The 14,422-nt window shown below is 55.4% G+C and overlaps 1 protein-coding gene across 5 annotated transcripts in view; it reads left to right on the top strand.

Moving 5' to 3' along the window:
* The window catches only part of ITGB4 (integrin subunit beta 4), a 55,639-nt gene that overhangs the window by 23,401 nt on the left and 17,816 nt on the right, over positions 1 to 14,422 (top strand). For all 5 annotated transcript variants that reach the window (XM_044982366.1, XM_044982368.1, XM_044982365.1 and 2 more), the window contains exons 11-27: positions 1,952 to 2,119; positions 2,838 to 2,914; positions 3,176 to 3,387; positions 4,345 to 4,448; positions 4,913 to 5,011; positions 6,085 to 6,214; positions 6,424 to 6,546; positions 7,682 to 7,788; positions 8,516 to 8,549; positions 9,282 to 9,470; positions 10,116 to 10,219; positions 10,598 to 10,656; positions 11,495 to 11,518; positions 11,706 to 11,854; positions 11,952 to 12,131; positions 12,782 to 12,930; positions 13,669 to 13,873. In XM_044982366.1, the coding sequence (XP_044838301.1) occupies positions 1,952 to 2,119; positions 2,838 to 2,914; positions 3,176 to 3,387; positions 4,345 to 4,448; positions 4,913 to 5,011; positions 6,085 to 6,214; positions 6,424 to 6,546; positions 7,682 to 7,788; positions 8,516 to 8,549; positions 9,282 to 9,470; positions 10,116 to 10,219; positions 10,598 to 10,656; positions 11,495 to 11,518; positions 11,706 to 11,854; positions 11,952 to 12,131; positions 12,782 to 12,930; positions 13,669 to 13,873 (2,113 nt within the window). The remainder of the gene's footprint in view (positions 1 to 1,951; positions 2,120 to 2,837; positions 2,915 to 3,175; positions 3,388 to 4,344; positions 4,449 to 4,912; positions 5,012 to 6,084; positions 6,215 to 6,423; positions 6,547 to 7,681; positions 7,789 to 8,515; positions 8,550 to 9,281; positions 9,471 to 10,115; positions 10,220 to 10,597; positions 10,657 to 11,494; positions 11,519 to 11,705; positions 11,855 to 11,951; positions 12,132 to 12,781; positions 12,931 to 13,668; positions 13,874 to 14,422) is intronic.

Here is a 14,422-nt window from a genome sequence, read left to right as displayed (position 1 = left end):
GTCGGGTCATAACCCTCTTGCTTGAACAGGGCATCTGCCATAATATTTTCTCTTCCCTTAATCTGCAGTTTCCATGCCACGTTCTTGGAACATGTTTGGAATTAGTACCTTGGGTTCGATGCAGCCACAGGGCCGCCCGTGGGGGAGGGCGGGGCAAGTGGGGCAATTTCCCCCGGGCCCTGCAGGAGCCCCCACGAGAATATAGTATTCTATAGTATTGCAACTCTTTTTTATGGAAGGGGCCCCTGAAATTGCTTTGCCCAAGGCCCCCTGAATCCTCTGGGCGGCCCTGGGCAGCCACACCAGTGGATATCGATCTCTCAGGGTCCTAAACCTTCTGTTAATAGACTGGGCCTTACCGGTTTGACATCCCATACCAGGGCCGCCCAGAGGATTCAGGGGGCCTGGGGTCTTCCCCGCCGCCGAATTTGCTGCCAAAGACCCGGAGCGGAAGAAGCTCCAGGGGCCCGGGCCCCACAAGAGTTTTCTGGGGCCCCCGGTGCAAGTGAAGGACCCTGCTCCAGGGGCCCCGAAAAATTCTCATGGGGGGGGGCCCCTGTGGGGCCTGGGGCAAATTGCCCCACTTACCCTCCCCGGGCAGCCCTGTCCCATACAATGGTATAACATTCTTTTTCCATGACACAATCGTTCTATTCAGTGGGTGTCAGTTTTTTACTTCAGAAAGCGACAGGAAGCTTTTTGTTCCTTTCCCCCGTTTGTGTCACCACTGCTCCCAAACCAGTGTCCGATGCATCAGTGCACAGTTCAAACATTTTGTCAAATTTGGACTGGGCAGAACAGGCTTTTCTGACAGGATTTTCTTTACCTCATCAAAACCTTCCTGACGAGCTTTGGTCCCCACCCTGTTTTGTTTGGTTTTGGCTTTTGCACAAGTCTGTGGCTGCGGACACAATGTCACTGAAATGTGCACGAATTGGTGGTAATAATTAACCAACCCTGTCAAAGACTGGACTTGTTTTTCAGTCTGGGCCGTAGGCCAGATAACAGGGGATCAGGAGAAATTTGGCCACCTCCTAACCAGTGTCCTAAATAAAGAACTTCAGCAACTTCTGTTTTACATTTTGACACCTGCATCTCTGAGTTTTTTGTTAGCACAGTGCCCAAGTGGTTTCAATGATCTGACCAAGAACTGCTAAACAGTGCAATGTCCTCAGTATAAACTCGGGCAAAGTCTTGTAGCTCGTTTAACACTTGATTAACGAGCCTCTGAAAGGTGGTTCCTGTGCACTCCAAGAACCTTCATGCCATCCGTCTTGGAGACTGAGCTGGCCCGCGTCATCATGGTATCTGAGCACTTCCATCTTCAGTGTATCCATGCTCGCAACACCCCGTGAGGTAGGGCAGTGCTGTTATCCCCATTTTAGAGAAGAGGAACTGAGGCGCACAGACTAAGTGATTTGCCCAGGGTCATGCAGGGAGTCTCTTGCAAAGCAGGGAAATGCACCCAGGTCTCCCGAGTCTCAGGCTAGCGTTCTAACCGCTAGGCCATCCTTCCTGTCTTGTGTAGGTTAGCAGCAATTTTGGCATGTGCACGTTCCTAGTGTTATCAGAGTAAGAGCTGGACTTAAGCTCCTTGGAGCAGGGACAGTCTTGTGGTGTGTTTGTACAGCACCTAGCACAATGGGGGTCCTTCATTTATGATTGCAGCTTCTAGGTGCTGCTGCAATACAGATGAATAATAGCGGAAAGTACTTTGCAGTCCGAGCCTCTACAGCCAGGGAAGGATAGTTCCCCACCATTCATTTATTGTCCTGGAAAGGGGAGAGCTTTTTATTTAATTATTTTTTTTAACACCTGTCTCCATCTTTCCCTTTACAATGTCCCCAGCCTCTCACCTCCAGGCCGCCAGTTCAAATCCACCAGAGCAGCGGCTGGATCTAGAAGGGGTGTTTGACCGCTGGCAGCTAACAAACGGGTCTCTTCCATTCAGGGCAGCTTCAAGGTGCATGTGAAAGCTTATGAGTATGTGGGCAGGGAGCACGTCTGCGACCTCCCCAAGAAAGAGCAGCAGGGGGTAATCCACGTGAAGCCCTCCTCTTTGAGTGACAGCCTGAAAATCGACGTCTCCGTCATCTGTGACGTTTGCCCCTGCGAACAGGTATGGAGGCTGCGCTCCCACCATCTTTGGTTCCGGGGGAAATCCTGGGCCATTTTCTGCTCCGATACAGATCTGGGATTGTAAAGAATTGGCTAGTGTGTGTGAGCACCACTGCCCTCTACCAGATGGAATCCTCACTGCTCAACTGTGTGTCATATGCCCCTTGCTGCGAATGGAGATTCTCCTTTAGCTCAGGTAGCCAGCGTTTGTGCTATTTAGAGCAGGAATCCTGTCCTTGCCACTGCCATGAATGCACAAGTGGCTGGGGTGAGCAGCGTAGTATCAACTGCAAAGAGCTTGGTGGCTGTAGATTTGTTTCACCGTTGGGGATCTGGGGGTGGAATGGAGTTTACAGGTGTGTCTGCTCGGGGTGCTGCTGGCAGCATCTCTAGGCATTTTGAGGGAGGCTTCCCAAGTGAAGTGAGTTTATTGTTCCCAGCTTCCTGTGGAACAGATTCCTAATCTGACCAAGGAGACATTTTGTTACAGCCCCGTGCATAGAGCCAGGGATACAGAACCTGCTAAAAAGAGCTCCCCTCACATCCTGCTGAATATCTGCCCACCCCTCACCCGCCCTCTCTTCATGTGCCTTCAGGGGGCCGTCAGCAGAGGGTCCTAGAGACCCTAGAGCCTGCTAGTCCGTCTTCTAGGGACATGTGACTGGGTCTGAGTCCCTGGAGGAGGGTCAGTAACGTCCCACTCTCTTTTTCGTTTACAGCAAAAGATGGTTAGATCGTCCGTGTGCAATTTCAACGGGGACTTCGTCTGTGGGCAGTGCGTCTGCTACCCGGGCTGGTAAGGATCCTGTCCAGCGCTGCTCCGTAGGGGACCCAGTCCTCGAAACCTCCTCCTCTGGGCTTCAGTTATCAGTAGAGGTCAAAAGATCTTGGCTTAGACTTTCTCACCCTGTATGTGATGGCTGCTCTCTCTGTGGATGTGAATCTCCCCACTGGGTCCCGTACTAGAGATCTGTCTCCTGATGGGGCCCGTGGTGCCTCTGGCTTCTAAGGCCTCTCAGTGTGTGTCTGTGTGTGTCTCTCTCTCTCTCTCTGCCAGGCGAGGGGACATGTGTGACTGTTCCATAGCCTCTTCCAGTGACAACCAGGCCTGCATCCGCCCTGGAGACTCAGAGCCCTGCTCGGGGCGGGGCGAGTGCCTCTGTGGGAAATGCCAGTGCTATTCTGAGGACCTGACCCAGCGCTACGAGGGTGACTTCTGCCAGTTCGACAACTTCCAGTGCCCACGCACCTCTGGCTTCCTCTGCAATGGTGAGTGGGGGCCGAGAGGCTGGCGCCTGCCTGCCTGAGATACGGCTGCTAGCTGCCTCGGGGGCTCCTGCAGCTCCTTCCCTTGGGCGCACTGCCCAGACAGCGGGGGGTGCAGCACGGTTTTGGTAACGAAGCAGGCGCAGAGCTTTGCCATTTACACCCCTCAAGACGTGAGCTTCAACGCCAGATGTGAAAATGCCCCGCAGTGCAGGGGTTAGATCTGGCGTGTTGGGTCAGGACCCATCTCTGCAAAGAGCTTTTCTGAACCGTAACTTCCTAGAATGGCTGCAAAGGCTTGTCCGCTGGATCGCATGACCCAGACATCCCTTGAGAGTTAGTGCTAAATACAAATACTAAATACAACACACAGCCTGGCTTTCAGCCTGCACCTGTAACACCTCTTCCTGCTCATAGCGACGCTGGGGAGAGAACCCAGGACATGGGGCTCTGAATAGAGAGGCCTCTGCTCCTTGAGCTAAGTAATAGTAGATCCTTTTATGCACTAAGAACCAGCCACTGGAGAGAGACATGACCCCACACGCATCCTGAGCCAGAAGGTTACACTGCAAAGCACAAGGAAGGGAGTGTGCTTTGCTAACCTTTGGCCCCAGGGAAGGATCGGTGCAGCTCAGGTCTGATTAAAGTCCTGGGTCCTGGCCAACCTCTCATTTAAGTGAATGGAAAGATGCCCATTGATCTGAATGAAACTGGATCATGCCCCTGGTCTATAATCGGTATCATCAATTGCTTCTTCACACCATGCTTGCGACTGCCCCTTTTCCTCTCCCCCAGGAAACAAAGCCCAGCTCTCTAAGATACAGTGAGGGAATCCTCTAGGGAGCAGCTGGGATGGCTCATGGGTCTGAGAGTCGAAGGCAGGAATATCCTCAGGGGATCAGGAGCTAGAGATGCCGCCCAATTCAGCACTCACCCGTAGCATCCGCTCTTTCTCTGCAGATCGTGGTCGCTGCTACATGGGTCAGTGTGCATGTGAAAGTGGCTGGGGGGGCCCTGGCTGTGAATGCCCCACAAGCAATGACACCTGCATCGACAGCAACGGGGTAGGTTACTGAGTGCAGGATTGTTCCCTGCAGGGGCGGGGGAAGGGCAAACTAGGTGGAGGCTGGGTCTGACTTTCCTGCTGCCCTGGATCCAAAGGGTTCGGGATCAGAGAGAGATCTGGATCCAATTCAGCTGGGGCGCTGGATGGCCTGAGAGCAAGTGTGGCTGCGGGTGGCACAATGCTCTCCCTAGCCCAGTGCTATCCCATGAGTGGGGGAGTTTCTTCCTGACCCCAGCTGATAATCAGCTCCTGCCCTGACACATGAGGATTCGATGGACTGTGTCATTTTTATCCCAGCTTCTTGTCACTGTGGGTAAGTGATGGGGATGCGTGGATGGGGGAGAGGTTGACAGGGCAACACCGAAGGAGAGCCGCTGCTCTAGGACCTCTGTTACCAGCAGCGCTAAGTGAGGGCTTATCAGTAGCGTCAGAGACTGATCCTGGCCCCCTCTACTCCTGCAGGGGATCTGCAATGGCCGTGGGAGATGTGAATGCGGCAGGTGCATCTGCGACAAGCCTTCTCGGTACACTGACCTCACCTGTGAAATCAGCTACTCCCTGGTAAGGCTCCCAGTTCGATGGTCAGAGACCAGTACTCCTAAGGCATCACCTCTCTGCTCACAACCTGGATCCTGAGCCTCTGGGGGAACATGGGGCTCTTGAGAGGGCTGGTGGGGGGACCCCAAACAAGGCTAAGAGCACATACAGGCCAGAAGCAATCCCCTGCGGATGGTCCTGCTCTCTCCTCAGGCTCGTTAGAATGGTTTCCATCCTGGGACAGCAAGGCTGGTGTAGCTGCTGAATGGCCGCAGAAGGCTGGTAGACTTGTCTGTTTAGCTCACAGATGCTATTAAACTGATAAATACAACAGTATACCAAGATCTGCATTTACAGGAAGGGAGCATTCCTAGTGGTTAGAGCATACGTCTGGGATTGAGCTCCTGGCTTCTATTTCTGACTCTGAGACACTTAACTGCCACGTGCCTCAGTTTCCCCAACTTTAAAATGAGGAATATACTTCGCTACTTCTCAGAGGTGTGGGAGACTCAGGTTGTTAATGTCTGTGAAAGCTCTCTGAGATCCTCAGATGAGAGCTGCTACCTCAGGGCAGAATATCAGTGTAGATTATTTTACTGAGATGGGGCTGATTCAAAACCCCAGATCTAAATATCTCCTACGTTTGGGAAAGTTAGGCTCTGGGTTGCAGTTTTGATCCAGAGCCAGGCTCTGTTAATACACTGCATGCATGTGTTTGAATCTGGGGTTTTGGTTTTGCTCACTATAGAAATCAGGAGGCAGCTGCCAAAATTTAGATCTGGGTTCAGATTCCAAATTCCACCTCCAGGCCCGAAAGGAAAAGCATCCAGGATTGTTGGGGATTGGTTTGAGTCTGTAAAGGGATTTGTACTGTGCTGAGCTGGGTTCCCACTCACCTTTTGCTGCAGTCACTCTTTGTATGTCACCGCCACACACTTTCACGTTAGTCCCCCCCAAGTCTGATGTTCCCGCTCCACCCCCGCCCTTATGCTGACGATGAGGCCGCATGAATTGTCTCCACCACTCATCCTTCAGAGTCCGACGTTGTCCCTCCCTCTCTCCCCCTCACTGTCCGATGTCATGTCTCCGGTGCACAGGGCGTGCTGGGGGTGTGCGAAGACATTCGAAGCTGCGTCCAGTGCCAGGCCTGGGGGACGGGGGAGAAGAAGGGGCAGAACTGCAAGGACTGCTCTTTCAAGATCCAGATGGTGGATGAACTGCAAAAAGGTACCAAGCCCTTGGCCTGCGGGTGTCAAAGCTCTGTGTGTCTCTGACGTGGCTTCCCCGAGCCCGGACTGTGTGTGTGTGTGTGTGTGTGTGTGTGTGTGTGTGTGTGTGTGGCACTAGTACAGTGGGGCCCAATCCAATCCCAACGGGAGCCTCTGGGTGCTACCTCCCATGACAACAGTCGCACCCCCCTCCTCCTCTCTCTCTAGCGAAGGAGGTGAACGAGTACTGCTCGTTCCAGGACGAGGAGGACGACTGCACGTACCGCTACACCCTGGAAGGGGATCCCAGCACGGTGCACAACAACACCATCCTGGTGCAGAAGAAGAAAGGTGAGCGGGGCCCTGGTGGGGGGAGGAGGCGTGGCTAAGGCTCAGAGCTAGCAGGGCCTTGTGCTCACGCCAACTGCTGATCACAGCTTGACCTCTCTCTCTCTCTCTGCCCCTTTCGGGCATCAGGGGCACAAACCCTAAGTCTGAGCTCCCTCCAGTGACCATTCTAGAGGCCACATCTCTCCTAATGAAGAGTCTGAACTTGGGGCTAGTGAAAGGTAGCATCCCGGGGGGCTCGAGCCTGCCCCATCCACAGCACAGGCCCAGCATGGGCTGCCCAGAGCGGCGGGGCAAGTGAGGCAATTTGCCCCAGGCCCTGCAGGAGCCCCCACGCGAATACAGCATTCTATAGTATTGCAACTTTTTTTTATGGAAGGGGCCCTGAAATTGCTTTGCCCCAGGCCCCCTGAATCCTCTGGGCGGCCCTGGGCCCAGCATGGGCAGGGGAAGGTGCAAGCTACGGGGCCTCCTCAGGGCCAAGAGCATGGCTCAGTCTCCAACTCACGTCTCCAAGGACATCTGCAAACCCTGGCTTGCCTGCCCCGCCATGGGGAGCGCGCCCCACAGCAATAAGCTGAGCTCTCAAGGGACCCCCTGGCTGAGTCCCCAGCCACTTCCAGCCCATGGCTTGTCCGTAGCACCCCGAGCGCGTTGGTGGGGTTGTACAAATAATGTTAAATGATCTGGGGTCACTCGGCCAAGGCTGCCAGCAGAGGGGCCTGGTAGTGCCCATGGGGATGGTTACTGGGAGCTGGTTACCATTGTCCCCTGGGAACTGGACTGAGATTTCCCCCCCCAGTTCATCCCACACAGGCCACCCAACAGCCATCAGCTGGGAGCATATGTCAGTCACTCCTGCCCTAGGCTGGCTTTGAACTGGCTACATGCTAGGGAAGTGAATGCAGAGCTGGCAGCTACCTCTCCTTGCCTGGCGCTTGTGGGTGTCCCTGATAGTGAGCACCTGGGGCAGTCGCAGGGATGTTACTGGACCTTGGTTGGCTGCATCCTCCCAGGGAGAATTCTGGCCTGCCCCTCTCCCATTCCCCCATCCCTTTCTCTGGCTCTGCTTTCCTCCCCTCTCCCTCTCTTCCCAGCTGCCCCCGATTAACCACGAGTTTATTGCCACTGGTTGCAGAGTGCCCACCAGGAAGCTTCCTGTGGCTCATCCCCCTGCTCATTTTCCTGATGTTACTCCTGGGGTTGCTGCTGCTGCTCTGCTGGAAGTACTGTGCTTGTTGCAAGGTGAGATCCAGGTCCCGCCGTGCGGGGCTGCACTCAGACCCCCGGGGCAGGTGTGGCAGACACAGGAGAAGTATCCAAGGCTGGAGACTGAAATCCCAGCTATTGGAAAGCAGCCGTTCAGACCCATCTCTCGGAAGACGCTTTACAAAAGGCCCCGCCATGCCTTTGGCTTCCCAGCTGGATCAGCCAAGGGTCTGAATATTAGGTAGTTTGCGGGGAAGTGGGCCAATTCCCATTGGAACTGAGCAGGGTTTTGCCAGTGGCTTCAGTAGGAGGTAGATGGGAGCTGGCATGTGCCAAACGGTCCTGGCACATCCGTGGCTGCGTCCCCCTTAGGGTACACACACTGGCCCACGAGGGACAGCAGTTGCTCTGGGGTTTAGCGGGCAGACGTCTAGGTTTTCTGAAGGTGGTTAGCCCTGCACTGCTGAGGAGTTTGCCGCCATCTCCCTGGGTGCTGTCATGTGCACAGGCCAGGTTGGCCTGGGGGCTAACGGAGGTAGGGGGAGGCAAAGGGACCTGGCCTCAGCGTTCCCAGGCGAACCATGACATGGGGTTGGCAGCTCTTGCCGTCCCACATGGAGACCCCACAAGTTGTACCCATGCCCCCTCACCCCCAGCTCCCTGTTGCTGATCTAAGCCTCTCCAGCAGCAGGGGAGGGAGCATTCCTTCTGCGCTGTGCTCCGGGGAGCTCCTGGCCACAGCTTCTGTTTTTTTGTCTCCTAGGCTTGCCTGGCCCTGCTGCCCTGCTGTGCACGAGGTACCTTGTTCTGGGGGGAGGGGGACCGCTTTCAGAGGGGGGTGCGCTTCCTGTACGGATAGGAAGGGAAGGGCCTGGGTGGAAGCAAGACCCCAAAGTGGGGTTAACCCTTCAGGAGCCTGAAAGGCTCAGCTGGGCAAAGGTTCTTAGTGGAGACCATTAGCCAGTGGCCTTGGTGGGAGACTGGAGGGGCTGTGTGTGCTCTCTATGGGACAGAGCCAGGGCTGCTGCTAGAGCACAGCAGCTGATCGGGCACCGTTTGTTCAGTGGACATGCAGGATGTCCTGCTGGCATGGTGCACCTTCACTGCCCTTGAGGCCCCCATGAGCCATGCCAGCTCTGGGCAGATGCTGCTGGCATCCCGGGCTTGTCACATGCAATAATGGTCCCTAAGAGCAGGAAGCAGATGGATCAAGGGGCTCCTGGAAGGTCCTCCTGGGGGGAGTGATCTCGGGAGGGGTAAGTTCCACAGGGGCCAGGAAGAGGTTACAGTCGCTGTAGAGTGGAGGGTTTAATGGGTCCCTTGCTGGCGTCTTGGCAGAGAGGCCATGGATGAGCTGGGCCGTGGAGTCAGAGCTCCCTGGCAGAGCAGTGCGTTGTGGGAGCCTGCTTTGTGGATAAACGGAGGGGGTCTGTCAGTCCAGCTCCTCCCACCAGCACCGCGTGAGTGCAGGGCACAGCCTGAGCCGTGGAGCCCTCTGGGCTTTAACCTGCTCCCCCCTCGCCCCGCAGGCCGCACTGTCGGGTTCAAAGAGGATCACTACATGCTGCGGCAGAGCCTCATGGCTTCGGACCACCTGGACACCCCCATGGTGCGCACCGGCTCCCTGAAGGGCAGGGACACCGTCCGCTGGAAGATCAACAACAACGTCCACAAGCCGGGCTTCTCCTCCCACGTCACCACAACCCCCAAGGAGCTGAGTGAGTGAGTGGCGGCGGGGTGGGGGGTGTTGTGCGTGGCCTCCCACGGACGCCAGATGGGAAGAGGGTTTAGCTGCCTTGGGGTCTCCCCCGGCCCTTCACAATCCCCAGGTCCGAGTTAGCCCGCGAGGAGACTCCCCTTCCCTTTCTCTTCTCCCGCCCCCAAGGGATAGACGCCTGCCCCACAAAGTATATCCCGTCGCTGTCGCAGTGACTGCGAGGGCCCCCCGGGCCCGCCACCGTGAGGATCCCCAGATGTTCCCGCCTAGAATAGCTACTCCAAGCAGATGCCCCATCTCTACACGCTGCCTTAGCTCAGCAGGCTGCTGCCTGGATTCAGCTTTCCGCTCTCCCTGCTGCTGCTTTGGGAGTGGTGAGGGAAACGATCACTCTACTCCTCAATCCAGAGCGGCTGCTGAGCCAGCTCCTCATCCAGTTGTCTTCCCTGGGCTCTGGCTGTGTCTTGCCCAGCGATTACTGGTTGCAACAACTGAGCACCATGGGAGCCATCCGAGCCCTGGAAACTGGGTGCTGCTGGCTGGGTGTGGGCCACCAGAGCCCCGGCCTTACCTGGCTCCCAGCTGTTCACGGGGTGGTTTCTCTGACTGACAGCGAGGGGGTCTGACCGGGGATTCCTCTCTCCAGTTCCTTACGGCATCTCGCTGAGACTGGCCCGGCTTTTCACCCAGAATCTCATGAAACAGGACAGCCGGGAATGTGAGCAGCTGCGCAAGGAGGTGGAGGAGAACGTAAGGGGCCAAACCGCTCTCTCTGAGCTTTGCCTTTTGGGGCGGAGGGAGCCGGTGTGAGCTGCGGCTCTGTGGCGAGGGCCCAGGAAAGCAAGGGGCCGGTTGGGTGCAGCCGACAGGGCTGGGGAGCGGATGCAAACAGACATGGGTTCTGAAGGGCTCATCTTACCGAGGAGGTTCTCTTGGCTGGGGGTTTGCCTCCCTGCTGAGGGCGGTACGGCCGAGGGGAGGGCCTGGCTTCTCTGGCGGGGGTGGTACCGAGAGGTGGGGTTGTCGCGAGGGAGAGGGCTGAGCGGGCCCTGCTCGGTTTGCTGGCAGCATGGTGCCGGCTGTGCTGAGTCCCCGTGGGGCTGTAACAGACTCTCTTGCTCCTTTCAGCTGAACGATGTTTACAAGCAGGTGTCCGGTGCCCACAAACTCCAGCAGACCAAGTTCAGGTGAGTGACCCAGGGACAGAGCGGATGCAGGGGTGCTGGGCAGAAGGGAGGGCATGGGGCACCCAGGGCTGCAAACTCTGACCTAGAGGGGCACCTAAACTCTGCATGGGCAGTTTCTGAGGAGTAATCCTTCCCAGCAGCCCGGGTGCAGTACCATGATGTGAATGCCAGGGATTCACATGCTTGCCATGGGCCTCCCAGCGTGCCCCCAAAGGCACCACCATGGGCTCTCTGGGCTACTTCTGGCTCCGTACATGGGGCTAAAATGCTACAGGTCTAATCACATCTTGCTGAAGTCAGTGACAAAATTCCCATAGACTGCAGTGAGGACCGGGTTTTGGTCCTGTAAACGTGGTATCCTCCTCTCAGCTGTGAGAATCATCCCCCAAGGTTAACTCTTTGTAAACCACATCCCTGGGCACATCTGCTATGGTGTCTGGAAAAGCTGGGTCATAGGGAGCAGCAGGACATGTAGGGACCAGTGCAGGGGGTCAGCAGCTCTGGAGGACAAAGCAGAGAGATGCCCTGCGTGGCACTTGATGGCCAGCGACTGAGGCTGCGTCCCACAGTATGTGGGGCTCTTCAGAACGTGCGATCGTGTGCCACACATTGCACAAGAGCAAGGACAGAAACTGGAGCGACAGGGAAAAGTCAGAGGTGGGACTTGAACTCCTGCCTTCAGTGTTCCCATGAGGGTGCTCTGCCGCTGGAACCAGCGGAGCAGCTCTCATAGCTCTAGCCTGCTATAGACAGACTCCGGATACTTAGAGACCTTCATGGCACCCCAGGTGGGATTTGGTGGGGTTATTCACTCTTACTGGTCTTTTTTTTCCCCTAGGTTGCAGCCCAATGCTGGGAAAAGGTAGGTGGAGTGTCCACATCTCTCTGTCTGTCCGTCTCTCCGTTCGTCTGTGCGTGGCACATGTGTATTGGCTGATTGAAAGCTCTGGTGGCTGACTAGTGCTGTGAATGGCTGGTTGGCAGAGGCGTCTGACAGAACAAGGGCAGGGCATGAACTCCTTTCTCTCCTCTCCCTGACTGGGCTGCAGGCAGGACCACACGATTGTGGACACAGTGCTCACCGCTCCCCTTTCGGCCAAGACTGAGATTGTGAAAGTGACGGAGAAACATGTCTCTCAGGAGGCTTTCAATGAGCTGAAGGTGACGCCGGGTTACTATACTGTGACCTCTGACCAAGGTAGGAGGCGGGTGTTGAGCTTACTGACCAAGGCAAAATAGGGGTTTGTGAGGAGGGACCCTCCCAGTTATGCCCTTTCCCCTCTCCGCCTGCGCAGATGCCCACGGGATGGTGGAGTTCCAGGAAGGTGTGGAGCTGGTGGATGTCCGGGTCCCACTCTTCATCAGGGAGGAAGACGACGATGAGAAGCAGTTGCAGGTGGAGGCAATTGAGGTCCCCACGGGGACAGCGGCGATTGGACGCAGGCTCGTCAATATCACCATCATCAAAGAGCAAGGTGAAGGGGGCAGAGGGGAGTGTGATAAGAAATTCTCAAACCTAGATTAATAGCTCCTAAGGCCAGGAAGGACCATTCTGATCTAGTCTGAGCTTCTGCACAACACAGGCTGGAAACCCTCTCCCAGGGATTCCTGTCTCCAGCCCAGTGATTTGTGTCTGAACTAGATCATCTTGATTTGAAGACAAGAAGGGAAGGAGAGTTTCCCACAGCTGGTCCCTCCCTTCTTGTGTTGTCCTGGCCGGCAGCCTCCATCCCCACTTAGATGGCTCATGCTTTCAGCAGAAGCCGTCGGTCATGAGGCTAGGAGAGACTTTTTAGCTGGGCGTGAAGGGATAACTCCAGATTTCCTCTGTTCCTTTTTGGGGTTCCTTCTCCCTGACCTTCCTCTTTCACACCCTTTTTTCTTTCTTAACTTTTACATAATCTCTGAGTGATGCCCCCAACTCCATCTTTCCTCTTGGTGTTTCTTCTTAGAAACTGCACTCTTGGATCCTCAGGTTTTTTGCAACAGTTTCTTTGCTGATGTTTTTGACAGTATGGTGGCTTTAAAGAACCCAACTGTATTGTGTGTGTGTGTGTGTGTGTGTTTCTAAGAAGCCTCCATCAGATGTTTGTTTCACACGGTCCACCTATCTGACTCCTTTCAGCCAGCAGCATCATCACCTTTCTGCAGCCAGCCTACTCTCACAGCCGCTTCGACCAGGTGGCCAGAATCCCTGTGCGTCGGGAGATCTTGGAAAACGGAAAATCCCAGATCACCTACAGAACTCGCGATCTCACCGCCGAGGATGGCAAGGTGAGGACTGTGCTCCTTGGTACTAGTGGATCTGAGCATGGTGGCGTGAAACCCAGCAAGTGGGGACCAGTAATTACAGGGGCTGCCACAGCAGAGACAGATCCCAGTCAAAATGAATGAATGGCGACTATACTCGGGGCGGGGGAGAGAGATGTGACCTTGAGGTCTGAGCGCAGAATGGGAGCCAGGAGCTCACGCATTCTCTTCCCAGCTCTGTCCCACCGGGTTTGCCTGTTGGAGGCCTGGGTTTGTGGCTAGTAAAAATGTCGTTCTTTCTGTCATCTTGACCAGCCTTCTGACATGCTTGTGATAATGGACTGTTTGGAAAAGCCGGGATAAACCAGGAAGTTCCCCAGCAGGAATCATGTGCTGGTCATGTCCAGCAAAGCCTCCTGCAGCAGGGTCAGCCTGGAGAGGTTCTGCTGTATAGACTGTACTGCAGGAGTGATAGCACTGGAGAGGGGAGTGTTTGTGTTTATATTTCATGAGAATACAGCTGTGTGGGTTCCTTTCTGAATCTGCCACAGTACTGAGCAATATTTCATGGCTATGCGGAGGGTTGGGGGGACCACACTGATGAGCTATGTCCTGTGACTGGAGAGGGGGTGGGCACGCTGATGAGCCATGTCCCGGGGATGCGGTGTGGGGAAGGACTCAATAATGAGCCATGTCCCGCGGATGCTGTGGCTGGGGAGCAATAAACTATTTAGCCTGTTCTTTCTTCTCCTCCTCTCCCAGGACTACATCTTCGCAGAGGGCGACTTGGTCTTTCAGCCTGGGGAGATGCAGAAGGAGGTGCAGGTGGCGCTGCTGGAGCTGACCGAGATCGATGCCCTTCTGCAGAACCGCCAGCTCAAACAGTTTGCCGTGGATCTGCTCAACCCCAAGTACGGCGCCAAGATCGGCAAATACCCGCAGACCACGGTGACCATCACTGACCCAGGTGGGTATGCCGGCGGTGAGCTGTGCTTTTCCTGCATCACCAGGTCCTTGTGCCCTGTGCTGCTGGCAGATAGAGTGACTCTAGGCCAGGAGAAGCAGTGTGGAGTGTGTAATCACTAGTGTGTCACACCAGTGACATATACAGATGTGTGGCCTGAGCTACCAGAGACTCTCCTTTCCCTTGATGCCTCAGCATGCTGCAGGGCTGGGTCCTAGCCCCAGTCGGAAGCTGCCTGGGGTAGTTAATGAGACAGGGTGGGTGAGATGACGTCTTTTACTGGACCGACTTCTGTTGGTGAGAGAGACAAGCTTTCGCGCTTACCCAGCGCTCTTCTTCAGCTCTGGGAAAGGTACTCGGAGCGTCCCAGCTACATACAAGGTGGAACCGATTGTTTAGCATTAGTATATAACATATATTTCAAGGGACCACTCAAGGTGAAGTGGTTCATTAACACCTCTCCAGTCATGGGGGGGCAGACACCCCCTTCCCCCCCAATATTAGTGGGTTATGGATTGTCGTAATAAGCCATAAACCCAGTGTCTCTGTTCA

Source organism: Mauremys mutica, chromosome 12 (genome assembly GCF_020497125.1).
Source record: "Mauremys mutica isolate MM-2020 ecotype Southern chromosome 12, ASM2049712v1, whole genome shotgun sequence".
Lineage (NCBI taxonomy): Eukaryota > Metazoa > Chordata > Testudines > Geoemydidae > Mauremys > Mauremys mutica.
This window is presented reverse-complemented; position numbering and strand designations above follow the sequence as displayed.